The 20,412-nt window shown below is 39.4% G+C and overlaps 1 protein-coding gene across 13 annotated transcripts in view; it reads left to right on the plus strand.

The window, feature by feature from the left end:
- Positions 1-20,412, plus strand: part of OtopLa (Otopetrin-like a) — a 620,636-nt gene that overhangs the window by 535,062 nt on the left and 65,162 nt on the right. For 5 of the 13 annotated variants that reach the window (XM_071671811.1, XM_071671822.1, XM_071671813.1 and 2 more), the window contains exons 6-7: positions 12,074-12,187; positions 14,660-14,716. In XM_071671811.1, coding sequence (XP_071527912.1) covers positions 12,074-12,187; positions 14,660-14,716 — 171 coding nt within the window. The remainder of the gene's footprint in view (positions 1-12,073; positions 12,188-14,659; positions 14,717-20,412) is intronic. The other 8 variants (XM_071671816.1, XM_071671819.1, XM_071671823.1 and 5 more) reach the window with 3 other exon arrangements.

Consider the following 20,412-nt stretch of genomic DNA (forward strand, 5'->3'; position numbering starts at 1 on the left):
GGCAGGAGTTGAGGTGAATGATAACATGCAAGAGAAACAAATTTGCTTTCAAGCTTGAAAAGGGATCTCTCACATCCTGTGTTCATGTGGTAAAGGACCTATGTAGATTACTGGCAACGGCTGAAACCTGTGAGGCCAGTTCTCCTTGGAGTACAGTCGGGAGAAGTGTGTCATCATCTGTACCTAGAGATATCCTAGAAGGTATGGTTCCTGAACTTACATTCTGAAATAACATCCTACTGGCACAACAGGTGTGGAGGACTTTGTAAAATAGTACCGCTGAAATCCAATTGTGCCGTATGCACGACAAGAGCGAACGCCTTAAAACATCCGGGGCCCCAGACTCTTCAACGCCTTGCCATCCACCGTCAGAAACAGCCTGGGATGCACGGTAGAGGTCAACAATGCACTGGATGAGTACCTACAGAGTCTACCAGACCAATCTCGCTGTAGGGGGCTACGTGGGCCTGAGGGCTGCGGCTTCCAATCTCTTGGTCGACCAACGACCTAATCCAGCAGCTTGACCATAGCCAGTGAGGGGAGAGAATATATTTAAGCCCTGTTGCTCACATATTTTATCACGTATATTGGTTGTCCTGTGAAATTGGAATCCACGAAATTATAAAAGGAGTAACGTAGCAAAGGCCCGGAAGTGGCTGGTAAAATGACTCGTCAGCCATCCTATTTTTTTCCCCCGTCACCCTCCAACTCTTTCCCCCAGAGAATGCTAGGAGAACGAAGTGGAACCAGACCCAAAATCCGCGTCTTGGAAACGTCAGAGTCGGCAAATCCATGAGGAACAGGGAGTCGCCCTCCCCAAAACAGTGGGAAAAGAACTGCAAAATGTTTGTTGTCTTATATACAGTGTCCGGATCTACGTCCGATATTGGCAACGTGACGTAAGAAAGAGGAAGATCCATACCCACCTGATACTTAAAAGATTTGTGATTAATCTTCTCGTGAAACCAGCGCGATTATATCGGCGCTGAGAGATGAGTGGCAGTTGACGACGACCCGACAGAATCCTTCGTAAACAGTGATACCCGACAGAGACAGACAGACGTCTCAGAATCAAACTTCTTTCCATCCGAACTTCGAAGATGCCATTGGCAGCATCTTCATCCGTTCCTCTCCAAGAGCAGACTTGTAGAGATATCCACATTTACCACTGGTATCATGCTGTATGTACAGGAAGGTAGCAAACCACTGAGAAAAGACGAAATTACGAGCAGGTTGTATTTTCAACAAAGGCGACCAGATAGCTAAGATCAGACGGACTTTGGTCGACCCTCGGGAACAGCGCGGGGTCTGAGCAGGACCCCTCTCCTGCTTGGTCGTGGATATAAGACTGTAACATCCACTGAGGGGGAGAGGGATATTGCTGACGTCCTTTACTCGTACGTGGCGTGAGTCGTCGACCGATAACGACCTTAGACTTATGGTCACATGCAGACCCTGATGGAGGGAGTAGCTACCAGTTCGTGACCCAGGTTGTGTTCAGACAGACGCGTGCAAGAGGATGATAGGCAATCGTACGGGATGCGCTGCCCCTCCTATATTAAGATCACCTGCCCGCCAGGGAGCTGCACGTCCTCCGTTACTGCCCTATAACGCTCACTCTCATTTTGTAAGTGCCTTTGTGCGCGTCGCCCAAGTTCGTATGGCAGTCTGGTGCGCTGGAGACACTTCAAATCTACAAGTAGACATCAGCCAGCTCTGGTAGTCAGTCGACGTTCGAAAACAACACAGATGTGCAGCGGGACATTTCAAACTCCCTCGGCGACGAACAAGTGGTCAAGTGACGGAAGCCGGACTAACTTTTACCCCTTGACACGGAAGATGTGCGTTGCCACACCTGGGGACAGATGGGTATCAGGCGACTCTTCGCCTTGGGAACTGTCGAGTTTCCCCCGCCCGCGCGCGCGATATTTAAGGCTGAGTTTGGAGGTGACAGGATGGATACTGAGAAGTGTTAAGACGAGTGAAACAAGAAACAGGCTTAACGCCGCTCGAAATATTTTCTCCTCTCCGCCAGGAGAACACTGCTTTGTTCTCACACCTCCCCCCCCCCCCCCCCAGGAAAAAGAAAGAAAGAAAACGCAGCAGTGAGGTAGAAAACGTACGGAGGTTCTTTACCGCCGGCGTCGATTCTGCGAAATGTTTGAGTTTTTGGGGACGTGATGAAAGCCTGAGGTAAAACTGGACTCATCAGAACGTAGCCGTGAGAACACGAGAGTATATATATATATATATATATATATATATATATATATATATATATATATGGAAAAATGCTTTCCTGTCTCTAGCTTGCATATACAAAGGTAGGTAATTCCCTGTTGGAATAGCTGGCTGGGTAGCATATGCAAATTGAAGTCCACCGAACGGGAATGCTGTTGGAAACAGTTTAGACCAAAAGGGCGTAAATGTCAGCACCCCCTAACGGATGTTCAGCCTCCCACCGGCAGATGCAAGGAGAATAGCTGGGAAGACACACACACACACACACACACACACACACACACACACACACACACGGCCCAGGATCTGTTTCAAAAGCGTCCGAGGTGTGCCAGAATACAGCAGACGAGAACTGTGAAGATGCAGAGCATCAAACACTCCGGTAGACGAAGGCCGAGGAAGGAGGAGTAACCATGGTGTGTGTGTGTGTATGTGTGTGTGTGTGTGTGTGTGGTTAAGAGAAGTTGCAGACGAACATGGAGACGCAACATGCAGACCGGCAAACTAGAAAAAAAAAATACCCGTGTAACATAAAGTTGAAGCTGGAGGTATGGAGAATAAAAAAAAAGATATATATATATATATATATATATATATATATATATATATATATATATATAAAACAAAATATTTCATTTATACGTGTGAGAGGAGAGAAGGCGTGGTCTGTAGTGTGTGTGTGTGTGTGTGTGTGTGTGTGTGTGTGCAGCAGCTGCATGCAAATGGTTTGTTCGTGCGAGTGAGATTACCGGGCCTTGTACTGGAATTTTCTCCAGGCGCATAAAAGTGGAGGTGAATGAAAGTGAGTGAGGGAGGTGGGTGGGGGTCGGTCGGTCGGTCGGTCGGTCGAGTAAAGCAGTTGTGTGTTGGAGGGGAAGAAGGTGGATTGCGAGGCGCTGTCCAGCGGAGACAAAGGGTGGGGGAGAGGCTTCCAGATGCAATATGTGAGGTATTCAACCCCCTGGGGGAGGCGAGAGGGACGGACGGGAGGGGAAGTCGGAAGAGTTATTGCATGTATTGAGATGAGGGAGTTCGGAAGAGATCGGGCCAACGGAAGGGGATGGAATGGATAGGGAAGAGGAGGGAATACTAGCGTTGGTGTGGGTATGAAGAGAGAGAGGGGCGCCCACCTGGGTACGCGCGTGGACAGAGGAACTTACAAGCCTCCCTCCATTAAATTAAAAAAAAAAAAAAAGAAAGTACGTGAATGAAGGAGACGAAGGAAAAAAAAAAGCACAGATACCAAGAAAATGGATGGATAGTGACACATTTTCTTCGTCCATAACACCCGTCCTGTCTGTCCCATAACTGTATCACAACACACAACCACACGCTTGTCTTGCTTATGGTAAGACATGACAGGGAAACATATTATCCAGCCAAGTCTGTGCAAATGGACCTCTGTGGTGTTTCTGACCATGACGCAATCAGGGTCGAGCGCGTAGGTTCGAATCCTGGTTGCGGCAGTCGGTCCACACTTAACCCAACTGTTCATCCACTCTTAAGGATTGGTCGAGAAAATGGTTACCTGGCTCAGGCGCAGTATATGCACTATATTCGTATATATATATATATATATATATATATATATATATATATATATATATATATATATATATATATATATATATATATATATATATATATACGCTGTTAGAGGCCCCGTAGGTGGAGAATGTTAACGATACAGTGAGTGTATGTAGCAGGTGCATAACAAGCGAATAACGGGCAAATTAGGACGTTAGATAGTTAACGTTTTAACAGACAAACGTTTGCAGCGGAAGATACGAAGAAAGATAATGATGATAACAATGATAATAATAATGATGATAATGATAATAATGATAATGATAATAATAACGCGATGCACAAGAGCCAACTGGTATGACATCACACATGACAAAGACGACGCGCGCCAAATGGTCAGGTAACGATGGCGTGGAATGGCGCCACCCCTGGGGGACGGCGCGGGGGGAACTGTCGCTTTTCCGCCAACACTAGGATGACAATGAGGCTGAGAGGCAGGGTGGCCAGAGCTCTTTAAGACCAGTGGAGCGAGACTCTGTACATCATATCACACTATATATATATATATATATATATATATATATATATATATATATATATATATATATATATATATATATATATATAAATACTGACGAAATTACAGAGATAACAATATAGCCAGTCTCCTTTACAGCTGGTTCAGTTCCAACACGACTCGTACCGAGTGATGAAAATCAAAGCCACAAGCGTTGTACTATACAGAAGACACACCATAGTAAAAACGTAGAAAAATGCTGAAGAATATGATTCCTGAGCTTGTGTAGGTAATTGAATTACTCCTGTTATAGACTGGGGAAGACTTTGTGAAGTATAGCCACTGACACTCGCTGATATCGGTGAGAAATATTGGTGAAAGTAGCCTATGTTTCAGAGGTGTGGCGCCTGCGTAGTCTGTTCAAAGACAGACATTCGGAACGTCGTAAGAAAATCCCCAAGACTTCCTCTGACGTCGCTGCTACCTCCTAGATGTGGCCAGATTAGCCAGGTTGCATAAGAGAGAGAGAGAGAGAGAGAGAGAGAGAGAGAGAGAGAGAGAGAGAGAGAGAGAGAGAGAGAGAGGCGCCAAAAATCACATTATACATTATGACAGTGGAGGCGCAAGGTCACTGGTGTGGGTGTGTACCCAGGCTGCTCACTTTACGTTTGTAACTAACTCATTTTCTGTCTCCCGCCCTATTGGTAAACTGACAACGTCCTCTCCTCCACTAGTCCTTGCCCGTGGCACCTCAGAGGTCGCTCGCTGGATGGCATTTATGGCAGATGCTTGCCTTCTACATCCTATGTCAAAGATCGTAAGACACGAGTTTGTAATTGGAAACAGTACAACTCTGAAAGGGGATAGGCCGTTGCCCAGAGTTGGAATGAGTCATTCATACGTCTCTCTTTCTCCTGGATTAATGAGATTTCACCTTCCCCCCCCCCCCCCCTTCAAATCAAGACACACACACACACACACAAAAAAAGGAAAACTCCACTGTAGTACCTGTAATGTCAGGTTGTAGAGCGCTGTGGGTCATAGTGATGACGGGAATATACTACACAGGTCTTTCCTCCACCCGAGTCTTCAGTCACAAACTGTACATAAAGCTTGAAGGTAAACCCAACAAGGTAACTCGTGTGTGTTGAAGTGATCGCATCGCCTCCTAGAATCTCTCGGATCCGCCGTGGTCGAGTCGGATCCGCCGTGGGCGAGTCGTCTCGTAGTCATTACTTCCCTTTTAATAGTCTGTAGATTAATGGTTCCCTGAGGAAAGTCGGGGCTCGTTACATACTACATAGATGCATCCTGACTCAGGTGTGAGAACTGAACCATGATGACTAGCCTGTGAAAAAGAACAATAGTAACAGGAAAGACTCAGTGACCCCCTTACCTTACGTTATCTGATGTAGTTTGCTAACATCTAATGCAATATTGAATGTAACACATATGTAAATCAATAAGATTTTTTTCTTTTCGAGAGTGGATGATTATTTTTAGGCGGTAGATTGTGTGTGTGTGTGTGTGTGTGTGTGTGTGTGTGTGTGTGGCTTACTTGGCACCATACGGTAAAATGTACGAATGGGGCGATTGGGATATTCTTCCGCGACGACTAAAAAAACTATTTTAAACTACTTCATTTAGTGTGATGTTAGACATATGGTCATGCAGCGCGGACACGAAGCTCTTTAGGGATGGTTGGTAATGACAGACATGGGAGAAAATTCGTCTTATTGACACTGTTGCTTGATATTAAAACCTGCGACATGATAGCATTAATGCATTATTAGTTAGGAACGAGGTAAGAAGATAAGAAATCACATTTCCTGTCATTTATCTGAGTTCTTCAACGACCCAAGAAATACAGTGATTTCAGACACGTTGTAAGACCTGAAGGGCTGTAACCATACGTTAGTTTAATGTTTAGAAATGCTGAAGACATTATCTCTGAATAATATTGACTAGAGCATAGAAAATGAAGTTGAAATGTGGTAAACTGTTAGCACTCTAACTCTTGGTCTACGATTGTAGCTAGGCTGAGGCAGGTTTAAGTACTTAGTAAGGCCTTTAATTAACGTCCTCTACCTTCAATTGTATCGTCAACGCTGTAAAATTTATCGGGGGGCAAAAATTCGCCTCCATATTGGTCGGTGCTGAAAATATAAGCGACTGGATACCATTCAAGCTGAACTGAAATAGTTACAGAAATAACAGAGAGCATCACACATACAGACGTCATAGAAGCTGGCCGCCTCCCAGGCTGTATCACAATATGGCGATCTTGTATTCAAGATAATGCCGATGATTTCTTCGTCGAAGTTCTCTGTAAATGCTGAAAAATACTACTTTGTAAGGGTACGTCGTACCGCGATTGTTGTCCCTGTCGACAGTGGCATTGGTTCTTTAGGGGATTATTGCTGAAAGATGATTAGACATTAATTACAGATTAGCGCACTTCAAAACAATTACACATCATTGTCCTTTTCTAATATCTCTTCCACACTTTTTGAATTGAAATATTTTCTTCAGAAATACTTTGTTGTTTGGCAGTTTAAAAGTATTTGGGCTTTTTTTTATTGTTTTATCGATAACATCATTATGTTAATTTGATTGTTAAATCGACTTTTCTCAATTAGTAGTTTATATGCTTCAGAATATAGTAGGAATATAGTGTTTGTAAATCATATTAAAAGATATTCAGCGATGTGAAAAGAATAGTATTCATAAGCCGTTAGAGTTCAATTACACGATTTTAACGAGGACAGCTAATTTTAAATTTTCTTGTCTTCTTTGGGCAGCGCCATTGTCTCGACATATTAGACTAGGCACTTTCTTCCCCTTTATAGTTTTGGCGGGAGAGGTCTGGTATTGATGATAACCCTGTAAAACTTTATCTTATCTCGAGACAGCAAGATAAATGAGAGTTTCAATCGAGGAGTTTCGAAACTGGTCCTCTGGGAGGTCGTTTGTCCAAGAGAGTGTGAGAACGAGCCATCTTGAGGGCAGTAATGTTCGCCTTGGCGCGTCTTTATTTGCTAAAGTATCTTTCATTGTTGGATTTTATGTTGTAGGTTGTATTTCATGATTAGTGCTCTTCACAGTAATATGTAGCATCTTTGAGTTTATGGTCATTTTTCTGGGAGACGTGAGGGGGCTACGTGAGTTGCATCATAAACATGTGTATCATAGCTTGGTGCAGTAGGCTTCATATACTTGTTAAGAATATACAGTGATAGTCACAGAATAATGTATTGATCAAGTTTAGCTGTGGAAATTATTTGCAATTAATTTTTACCCAACAGTGTATATAGAATATGTCCCCCTTTTTTCAAGCGGAATAAATTTACTCCTGAAACATTACAATCACCTTTCTTTTTTTTCGTCTTCTTCCCGTGGTAAAATCCATTTTGCAGTGTATATGAAAACGGGAGGGGAGGATTTCCAGCCCCCCCGCTCCCTCCCCTTTTAGTCACCTTCTACGACACGCAGTGAATACGTGGAAAATATTCTTTCTCCCCTGTCCCCAGAGACTATATATATATATATATATATATATATATATATATATATATATATATATATATATATATATAATAGTATTGTGTGATTCATTTTTCGTGTCGTACTTATTGTTGTATCAAAACGTTTAAATCATGATTTCAGTTATCACTATTTTGTTGACTATTTTCAATGGAAGTGATTTGGTAGAATTTGATTTGATTATTAATTCCTTTGTTGCCGTAAAAGCTTCAAAGAAAAAGTACTTTTATATTCTTTTGATAATTTTCATTTATTGCTTTCGTCGTTCAATTTCGTGTTTCCTTATGAAAAGGTTAATTTTTTTTTCGTTTTAGTGATCCTTATCCTCCCCACCCTCCATTTTATTTTTACTTCAGTTTTTCGATTCTCAAATTTGTATGCGTCAACTAGATTGTCATAGAATAGGACAGATTTGTCGAAAAACAGGGAGGAAAGGCGGTCAAGAGCAGTGGCATGGAAGGTATGGACGTGTACATGATGGTGGGGGTGTGCATTAGGGAACTTGCGTAGGCGGCAGAAAAGTACCTCACAGGGACCGTATGAGTCCTCTCCTGTATCTTATCCCCAAATGGCATACTGATTGCTCCTTAGGAGTGAGGCTCCATATTGTCCAGCAGACCCTCCCTTGGCTTTTGTTGCCAACTGCCGTTAATTAGTTAATCCCTTGAGCAGTTAACTATGGAGAGACTTGGGAGAATATACCTGAATTAAGACTGGCTTTACTGAAGATCTCTTTCATTGTAAGCAGTGTTTGAGAAGCCTTTATGTTGTGAGGACACTTAACAGGGGCAGCTATGATATATAAGAAAGATCTGTCAGCGGTGAAGGATTGGGTAACCATAATTTTATGTTAGCGTTTTTATGTAATTTTTTTTCTCCACAAGATGGGTTTCTTTTATTTTGTTTTACTACGGGGTACTATTCACCTTTAATATGTAGAGTCAAATGTCACTTAATCTAGTTTCAGACTCGAAATGATAATTATACTGTTTATGTTATGTCTCTGCAGTTGAACCCATTAGATATACGAGTGTATATCTATATCGTTTTCCATACTTGTACGCGAGGTACCACCAGGAACAGGTGAAAAAAAAAGCTTCATTTTTTCGAATCCATTCCCGAGCTGTCAAGTGTAATGCACCGAAACCACAGCGTGCAATCCAAACCGGGCCCCACGGACCTTTCCATGGTTTCTCCCGAGTGTTTCATATCCCCAGATTCAGTGCATAGACAGAACAGCAAATCGCCCCATGTATAACTCATCCTCCAAATCACTATCCACTGCACACCTTTTACCTTCTTGCATGTTCAGGCCTCAAGAACTCAAAATCTTATTCAATCTATCTATCGATCTCCAGTTTGGTCTCCCCCTTCTCATTGTCCTGTCAGTTTTTGACAAATATATCCTCTTAGTCAGCTTCTCACTCATTCTCTGCATATGCTCACACCATTTCAGCATATCCTCTGCAGCTCTATCAATCATACTCCTCCTATTACCACACCTCTCTCTTATCCTATCATACTTACTCAGTGAACCCTCCTCACATCACATATTGTCCACAGACATTTCATTTATGATACATTCACCGCCTTCTGCACATTCTCATGTATATCCCATGGTTGCAAGCATACTGCATCATTGGGACTACTGTACCTTCAAACTCATTTGTACCCTCCCAGATGATGACCTCTTTCCAGACATTCTTGATATTACCAGAACCTTCCCCCCCTCCCCCCTCACCCACCCAAGATTTACCTCCATTTCCTTGGTTAGGTTTGCTGCCAGGTATCTGAAACACTTCACTACCCTCAACTGCTACATACTCACTTCAGCATTTAAATCACCCTTCAGAAGACCTAGGTCTCTTGCATCAAAACTGCTGACACACTCGGCTGGATCCAAAACACTTGCCTCTCTTCATCATTCTTCTTGTGGTCAGGTGCATAAGGGCAAATAATCATTCACCTGTCTCTGTCTCTCATAATCCACTTTCATTTCTATGCACATCACTATAGCCTTTTTATTCTAAATGCATTTTAATAACTATCTGATGTTATTAGATTTAATTGACAACTATTATCACAAGTAGTTTAAATGCTTCAGAAAATGAATGCATTTACATTTAGTGGGGAGGGAGCAAAGGTTCTGGGAGTGTTGAAGAATGTGTGGAAGGCAAGAATGTTATCTGAGAGAGCAAAAATGGGTATGTTTCATGGAATAGTGGTTTCAACAATGTTATATGGTTGCGAGGCATGGGCTTCAGATTGGGTTTTACGGGGGAGGGTGGATGTGTTGGAAATGAAATGTTTGAGGACATTATGTGGTGTGAGGTGGTTTGATCAATAAGTAATGAAAGGGTAAGAGAGATGTGTGGTAATAAAAAGAGTGTGGTTGAGAGAGCAGAAGAGGCTGTGTTCAAATGGTTTGGACACATGGAAAGAAATGAGTGTGGAAAGATTGACCAAGAGGATATATGTGTCAGAGGTGGAGGGAAGAAGGAGAAGCAGGAGACCAAACTGGAGGTGGAAGGATGGAATGAAAAAGATTTTGAGTGATTGGGGCCTGAACATACAGGAGGGTGAAAGGCGTGCAAGAAATAGAGTAAATTGGAACGACGTGGTATACCGGGGTCGACGTGCTGTCAATGGATTGAACCAGGGCATCTGAAGTGTCTGGGGTAAACCATGGAAAGTTTTGTGGGGCCTGGATCTGGAAAGGGTGCTGTGGTTTCCGTGAATTACACATTACAGCTAGAGACTTAGTGTGAACGAATGTGGCCTTTTTTGTCTGTTCCTGGCGCTGCCTCGCTGGAGGAGGGGGGATGCTATTTCGTGTGTGGCTGGGTGGCAACAGGAATGAATGAAGGCAGCAAGTATGGATATGTGCATGTATATATAAGCATCTTCATCATTAATTTTTTGTTTCTTTTAGCAGTTGTTCTCAGTATGATTCCACTCATTACTTGACTTGAAAGTGCTTTGTCAAAATGCTTTATATGTTCAAATATTTAATTTATAATTATTCTTTTAATTAAAGAAAAATTTATTATTCGCAAGGCCTCTATATGTAGGTGCTTATATATGTTTAGGTGCTTCATGACCTATTTATCTAACTTTCTCTTTGTTAAACTCTATTAAGTATTTTTGTTAAACTCCATTAAGTTCTCGTCCCCATTTATATATATATATATATATATATATATATATATATTGAAGTGGTTTGGGCACATGGAGAGGATGAGTGAGGAAAGATTGACCAAGAGGATGTATGTGTTGGAGGTGGAGGGAACAAGGAGAAGAGGGAGACCAAATTGGAGGTGGAAAGATGGAGTGAAAAAGATTTTGTGTGATCGGGGCCTGAACATGCAGGAGGGTGAAAGGAGGGCAAGGAATAGAGTGAATTGGAGCGATGTGGTATACCGGGGTTGACATGCTGTCAGTGGATTGAAGCAGGGCATGTGAAGCGTCTGGGGTAAACCATGGAAAGCTGTGTAGGTATGTATATTTGCGTGTGTGGACGTATGTATATACATGTGTATGGGGGGGGGTTGGGCCATTTCTTTCGTCTGTTTCCTTGCGCTACCTCGCAAACGTGGGAGACAGCGACAAAGTATAATAATAATAATAATAAATATACATGTATATAATCTAAATCTCTCAATTTTTTTTGTCTTCATTTTCTGTGATTTTATTGCTATCATGTCATGTACAAAACATCTGACTATGCTCCCATCCTTACTTATTCATGTCTGATATCATGATTTTATAGATTATTGAAATTAGAACTTTTCCTTGTATACAATTGAAAGTACAACTTCTGTAGACATTTCCTTTTGCAATAATTCTGTTAGAAATGTCCAATTAGGGTGTAACAGAATAGTCAGATGTGATGACAGGTAATACACTTGGTTTCTTCAGCAGCAGGGCACTGCAATATCTCCAGATAGGTGATACCTTTGAACAGTGATAAAAGAGAAATAATGGTCCTCATTGGAATGTTTTTGATTGATCAAAATGATTATTGAGGAGTGGTTCAGACAGTGATGAACTATAGCGTAGCAAAGGAAACTTATGCTCTCAGATGTAACCAGATTCGATTAATGAAGGTATGTCATTGTTTAGTTATTTTAGATAAGACTGATACTGAAATTTTATTTCTGTATCCCTCATAAGCCTATGAATTATTTTTTTTCATTTTACAGTTGTACATGCATATGTTTACTAATATTTAAACCTCTTTTGCAGGCTTTCTTCACTTACCTGTATGGTCTCAGCATACTCTTCCTGCTGTATGTGTTCTGCTACCTTCTCTCAGACTCTGCTCGTGACAGGAAACCCAAAAAACCTCAGGTCTTTATGGTGAGATTGTGTACCACAGGGGCTTTTATTTGGTTCATGTACTGCATTTAGTTTAACCTCCTTTAGTTTTCTACATTTTTATGGTTTTAGGTTTCTTTTACACTATTAGTTTGTATAATCTTTTTATGGTTAACATAGTGCTTTCTTTCTGAGGTATATTATTTCAGTATGGTTATAATGAGACTTTATTTAGAAGTAAAACTTTTTTTTGCTTTTTAAGGGTTTTAGAAATCACATGTGTAGTTAACATTATCTCAGCCTTCTGCTTTTTACCATGGCCTCTGTTTCCCAACTCATATTCATACTGTCTTGGTGTTTGTTCCTGCATTGTTGCAGTTAACAGCCTTCCATGGATGTTAAGGAGGTTTAGATTGGTTCTTCATGTGATTTACCAGAAACTATAACACAAGTGCAAAACTGATTCAATATGAATCTTGCAAGAAATGCCTTTGGGTCCCAATGCTGTAGTCACCCTATAGAAATTATGGTACCTGAGTAAAGGAAGATACCTATATTATGATGAAGTGATTATCCTTAATAGTGTGATCAGTATAGTGTAGGTTAGGTAAAACCAGAGCAGATAGAGAATTGAGAAAATTTGAAATTGTATTTATTCATCATAAACATATTTATGTAAGTCTCATGTAACTGATATGGAACACAATCTATATGTGGTGTTTTGGGTGTAGTCATTATTGGTAATTCTGGAAGCTGAATTCTTATAAAACCCATTTGCCTGAAATTTGCAAGGCAAAATTGTCATGGTTAAACATTGTTGGCTATTGACAGGATTTATTTAAGCTTGATATTTTTTAAACTATGAAGTAGTGCCAAACCAACTTCTCTCTCTTTTGATATGACCTTATCCACATTAATACAGAGTAAAGGACTTAAGATATACACAACAAAGCATAGAAATGGTTTTGAGACTTTAACCGTTTTATGTGTCTCAGCAATTCCTTTTTTACTTCATTATTTTTTTCTTGTGATTGATTTAACAAAATAGTGTAATTTTGTTTTAACTGTTTTAGCAAAATGATTTGATTTTCAGTTGTATTTTATGTGACCGAAATAGCATCACCTGGTGCATAAACAGCTGGTTAACTTATAGTACAATTTTGGAAAATCATATTCTTCCATTTTTTCCCTTCATCTTTATCATCCTTCTTTCACTTCTCCTCATCTTCCCTTTTATCTTTCCTTTGCTCCACATAATCTATCTTATCTGTCTTCATCATTTCTGCTTTCTACCCTCCTTCCCCTTCCTGCACACCATCTCTACTCGTCCTTTGTCCCTCCTTTATCTTTTTCTTTCTTCACCTCATTTCTGCTCCTATGGTATATGGAATAATTGCTTATCGTTATTTTCCTGCAATGGAGACAGTAGGAATGTCTTCAGTCTTAATATTTTATAGGCAAGACCATGACCTGCTGAATTTGTATACAGGATTTCATGACTAGCTAGGTAATAACCTCATGAGGTATCAGTTTTTTATGTTCCATGCTAAGTTTGATAATAGCTTGATATAAATTATGTATATGTTCACCCCATGAGTTATATTACATACTAGTTATTTCCCAGTCAGTTCTTGAAATTCAGTCTATGAGGTGTTAATATTATCCACAATCCACTTGACCCTAATGATCTGTCTATAAACATGGGAATTATAAGACCTCAGTAGCTCAGGAATATATCTTGTATTGTTCTTGGGCTTTCCTTTTCAGTTATCTTCAGTGTCAGCAAATTTGAAAATTCACCAACCCTATTGAGTAGCATTCGTAAACTCAGATCTAGTTGTGAAAAAAAAATAAAAATCTTTTTAAAGAAATTAATTATTTTGCTGTTATCCAGTTTTCATCCGAGCATGTATGATTGCAACTACAGTGTATGGAATTGTTAACATATGACAATCCAGCCAGTGTAGATCCTGTAGTCACATCTATACATTAGTATTCACCGCTTTCATTGCACAAAGATGGGGAATAATCCATTTCAAACAGTTCATAATCATGGGCAAAACATAATGATTGCATCTCCAGCCATAAAATACTGTTTTTTTTTTTTTGACACTGAGGCATATAAAATGCCACTGAGCTTGATGGAAAAACTGCTTTCATACTACAAGTCTATTTAGTGTGATTTTTCCTTGCTGAGACTGTCTATTCTGAGTCATAGTGTGCAGTCATTTGTTGTTGTTTTAACATACACTAATGATAACCAGACACTTGAGCAATTATCAGTAAAACCTTCACAAGCTTACACAACTATTTTATTCTGGTAATGAATACATTACCTGGTCATAACTTCTGGAACATGATCAGTGCAAAAGCTTTTCTTTGCCTCTCAACTTATCAGTGAGTCATATACTCAGCTTGGTAACTGAGTGCAGCAAGAGCATCATGTCCCCACCCCAAAAGGCACAGGTTACTTAGTGTCACTTTATTGTTGCTGATGACTGTTTGTGCTCACAGGGTCACCACTCTGGCCAGTACAATGTGTCCGAGTATGAATATTACGCATACAATGAGGTGAGTCAGCTCAGACCTACCTGGTACCCTCTTAGTCTGGAGAGCTTTTGGCCTGATTGCCCGCATGATGTATTGCTGTGTGTTGGGACCTCTACCACAGCTAACAACTGCTGCTTGGCTTATATATTATGATTAACAGTGCCTGTTAACCACATAGCAAAGCATCTGCGATACTAAACACTGGTAACAATGTTTTCATCATAGTACCTCTTGAGCTGACTGAACAGTGCAATCTGTATCATAAAAATGCTTTCATTACTGTGTTTGTTTCATACCACAAGAAGTAAGTTCAGATACACTGGCATACTCATAAAAAGTTTAATGGTTATACTCTGTAAATGTTTGAAAAAATGTAACTTCGAAGCTTCAGCACTGACTGTCTAAGATTATTAATTATACAGTAGTCTATCCCCATCATTGATATGGCCTCTTAAAATTTTTACCACATGGTAGAAACAGGTTTTTTTTAATATCATATAGTATCAAGATATATCTGCCAAAGTAATGATAGTTTATTATTTATTACCTTGTTTACTTATGCAGATCTATAGATGCACAATTTGACTGCTGCATAGTTGCTATTGCAATAGGCTTCAGTGCATGCACTTTTATGTGCAGATCATTGCACTAGATCTTGCAAGGTACAGGAATTTTGTACCACTGTTAAATGAATATAATTGAATGGCTGTGCACCTTGCTAGTCTTCCATTCAGAAAGGCTTTTGACTATCATTGATAAGAAGACAGTATCTTGCTATGGAGACTTCCTGTAAGCTAAGCGCAACACTTGCAAGTTCACAACCTAGCAATATGGCTGTATGTTTTACCTGACTCCTCAGTGCAGTGAGCACTAATGCCTTTTGTAACAAAACTCAGATTGTCAGCTTGTCAACTTGTTTACCTTGTGGCTGGTTATTTGAAGTTGATCAGACATGTCTGGATGTGGACAGTCACTACTGAAGTGTCCAGTGTAAATGTAATTTAGCTTTTAGGAGTTTTGCTTCTTGCATATGTCATCCACTACTGTACAGCAGCAAGTGTTAATAACAAAATAAGACACTGAAGTTATGACTTCTGCAACTCTAAATGTTTTAACCCAAAACTTTGGTCAGGAATTTTTTTTACTATTATTCTTCTCTGGCTTCCAGCTTAATATTTAATAAACTCACTTTTCCTCAAAGAGAAATGTTATCCAGAGGAGGAACGACATTTGTTCTTATATCTCTAGCTTCCTTAGTCTCATTTACCAACACTTGCATAGTCCTTAGTCCAATAAGTAGCTTTGTAGATGTACCTTTATTTTCTTAATCACAGGTGTGAGGTTTCCTTCAAAATATTTCATATTTCAGCAAAATGCTAACTGTATAACAGTGTCTTAAATTCCTTACCACATACACTGTACTGCTATGCACAGTTCTTTCTAGTATTTGAAGCAATATTTGATAAGTAGAAGCCTTGTTTTAATTGATGAGTGTAAGGTATAATAAACTTCTATTTATCAGTACAGTACAGTATATGAAGAAGTTTTGCTCTGTCAGGAAAGGTCTTAATTTTCATCAAATGTGATTATATTAGTTGAAGGTAAGTGTTTGTGTTAAACATAATTAGCAGCAGACATACTTTAGTTAAGACTGTTTACATAATAAAGTTATTGAAATTTTAAGAGTGAAATATTGTACATATGTTGCTTATTCTCTGTTATCAGGTTTAGAAGGCTCATTAGACTTTTTACTGCACAAATTTTGAAATGGTAGGAGTAGTTCTTAATTCTTACTTATTGTAAGAATATTCCTAAAGTCCACTTGTCAAAAATCCAGGCTAGACATAATATGAATTTTACCAGTTATCTCAGTATTAAAACAAGTACTAAGACAACATAAGATTTTAAGGTAAGGTGCTGGGGTGTATATCCTAATTGCTGGAAATTGTATCACTTGTACAACAGTCTCAGGTAGACGTTATATGATAGATTGACAGTTAGGTTACATGGCTATGCTTATAGGCATATGACTGCATAAACAGTATTATTGTACATATTCATTTTGTTTTCTTTAATTTACTGCCATTATGATTATTATTCTTACACCCATTTCCATTTATTTAAACTTCATCCATTACTGTCTGTGCATGGGTGTGTGTGTGTGTGTGCACAAGTTTTTTCTTGGGGAAACTTAGTTATGCCAAATTATGAATGGCATTCCCACAGGACCTAAAGGTTTATGGTAAGCTTGAGAAATCATCCAAAAATTGAAGGAGTTTACATGCAAATTGAGAAATGGTCATTGTGACCTTTTGGTTTTATCAAGTAAAGCCCAGAATGAATTACAGTAAACCCTCAATATAATGGACCCTAATATAACAGATTTCGGATTTAACGGACTGGACAAATGATAGTACATTATTTATTATATATATTATACTTAACCACCGTCTTCCATGTTAGTGAGGTAGCAGAGGGAAACAGATGAGGAATGGCCCAACCCACCGACATAAACATGCATAAACATGAACACTCACACACGCACATATACATACATATACATTTCAATATACATACATATACATACACAGACATATACATATATACACATGTACCTATCCATACTTACTGCCTTCATCCATTCCCATTGCCACCCCACCACACACAAAATAGTAATTGCACCCCCCCCTGCAGCGGGGCAGTGCCAGAAACAGACAAAAAAGGCCACATTTTTTCACACTCAGTCTCTAGCTGGCATGTGTAATACATTAATTGATAATAATTAAAAAAAAATTAAAATTAAAAAATCTTGAATGCCGCACCATGCACATTTCATGTCGCACCTGTTTTTGGTCACAGTCTGTCTCATGCTATCAAGCAGTCAGGTTATATGCAGAGTGTTTCTGTTGATTCATAATTATGACTTCATTTATTAATTAATTATGCAATCCTTACAATTGAGAATGTCATTAAGTGATAGAGGAGTTAAAAGAAAGCATGTGAACAATATATTGTACGAAAGATTACGGACACCCCTTCCCCCTATTAGTCCAATAAATCAAGGGTTTACTGTAGTTGGAATATAATGAAATTATAAGATTCAGTCAAAGCAAACAGTGTTATCTTGGGTCTTAAATGTACTTTCCCTAATGCTGCATTGTTTTCATTGATTTCTGGAAAACTCATTACATTCAAATTCTTATGGAAACTACTTCAAAATATGTTTATTAGAGATGAAAATTAGATGTTTTGACATTGACATATGTCCATTCCAAACCAATAGTTGTATTTCATTAACTTTCTGTTAGGCATGATATTGAATGAGTTAATGATTTTAGCAATGCCACAACTAGGGCACATACAACAACAAGCAACCACACTTTTATAGTTTTGAGGTCTCTGGCTGTGGCATAACAGATTGTTAAAGGTCAACTCTTAATGGTTATTTGTAGGTTGCTTGGTTAGCATCCATTTAAAAGAGTGTTTCATAAAATACACTTTGTGGGTGTACTCATATGGACTGACAGAAGAGTAGTACGTAAGGCATGTTACAGAGGTGGACTGAGAGCCTCATAGGTTCAATATGTGGACATCAGGGTTGGGCATATTTTATATGCAGTGCAAGGATGGACTCAAGAAAGGCATGTACAACACCCCACATAAATTGATAAGGCAAGGCATGCGTTGTGGGTTTGGTCAATACTCACATATATGAACATTAGGAGTAGTATATAAGGCAGTTAATACAAAGGTGCTATGAGGGCCCTGTGGATTTGATAGAGATCGGGATTAAGCAAATTTAGGGTACAATAGAGGATATTCTCTAACAGACAATAGTTTCTTGTAGAAAGTCACACATTTACTTTAAAAGGAAACTTTTAGGCATAAAAGTTAGGACAATTTACAATATAATGTTAGAGGAAGTTAGTGAGGTCTCCATCTGTCTTTGATCAGTGCAGCTTTCATAGATTGAAACATGATATCAAAGGTTATGTCAATAGTTGATGTGTTACATGTCTTTTTGGCAGTGATATCAACTGCATCAGTTGTGATGAGACCTAATGGGATTGAATCCAAAGGAACTCACTGGTGCAGATCTTGTTGAAGTACCACCCAAGGAGGTGTTTAATTTTGTGGAAAGGAGAAAAACATTCATGTTTGAGACTTAGGAATTTGAGAGCTGACTTGGAGTTAGTGATGATGAAACACTTATGGGAATTATCGCAAAGGTTTCATAGGTATTATGGCATGTCAGCTAGTTTTAAGTGATAATGACCTTGTCGGAGAGGTGACGAGGAGCCAAGTGAATCTACTCTCATTTATAGGTGAAGAGAACTCAGCCACTCCCTGTCCTCCGTGTCTCTAGCAGGGAACCATCAGAATAGGTTGAGACGTTTCATCTGGCATAATGTTTAGGATAGATTGTGTGCTTCCTTAGGTAATATGGCATGGGACTACTTTTTCATCTGGAATGATATTTAGGATAGATTATGTGGTTCCTAAGGTAATACAGCATGGAACTAGTGGAATCCTATGGGATTTAGAGTTCATGAGTGAATTGAAGGGTGGGAGGTATAACTTTCCAAGGTAAAGTTATGGTTATGGAGGTTTTAGTGGGATAGGTAGGTTAAGGTAGTATATTTTTTGGGTGTTTGTATGGAACCAAAGTCAGCCATGGTGTGTCATGCAGGGAAGACACTTGTTCCCCATCTTACATAACTAAGTATGTTGTGTAGAAGAGAAGGTGCAGGACTATGAAAGGCTGCTGAAGTTGCTTAGCATCCATGACACTGACTACCAAGGTTATTTTCTCAGAAGTAGGGGTTAGACACACATCTGTGGTTAAAGAAGAAATGAGGATAAAACAATGGCCTTGTTTTGGAAGATGAGGTACTAAAGGGAGACAGGTGAAAACTGAAGTGCTTGGTGATAATTAGAAACCTATCGAAGGAAAAGCATGACTAGTGCCTTCCTCATGAGGTATGTCGTGGGAGTCATCAACAGACTATAATGAATAAATAAATAAAATAAATATATATATATATATATATATATATATATATATATATATATATATATATATATATATATATATATATATTTTTTTTTTTTTTTTTTTTTATACTTTGTCGCTGTCTCCCGCGTTTGCGAGGTAGCGCAAGGAAACAGACGAAAGAAATGGCCCAACCCCCCCATACACATGTACATACACACGTCCACACACGCAAATATACATACCTACACAGCTTTCCTTGGTTTACCCCGGACGCTTCACATGCCTTGATTCAATCCACTGACAGCACGTCAACCCCTGTATACCACATCGCTCCAATTCCCTCTATTCCTTGCCCTCCTTTCACCCTCCTGCATGTTCAGGCCCCGATCACACAAAATCCTTTTCACTCCATCTTTCCACCTCCAATTTGGTCTCCCTCTTCTCCTCGTTCCCTCCACCTCTGACACATATATCCTCTTGGTCAATCTTTCCTCACTCATATATATATATGTATATATATATATATATATATATATATATATATATATATATATATATATATATATATATATATATAAAATATTTTTTTTTATTATACTTTGTCACTGTCTCCCACATTAGTGAGGTAGCGCAAGGAAACAGACAAAAGAATGGCCCAACCCACCCACATACACATGTATATACATACACATCCACACACGCACATATACATACCTATACA

The sequence above is a fragment of the Panulirus ornatus genome, chromosome 17 (genome assembly GCF_036320965.1).
Source record: "Panulirus ornatus isolate Po-2019 chromosome 17, ASM3632096v1, whole genome shotgun sequence".
NCBI lineage: Eukaryota > Metazoa > Arthropoda > Malacostraca > Decapoda > Palinuridae > Panulirus > Panulirus ornatus.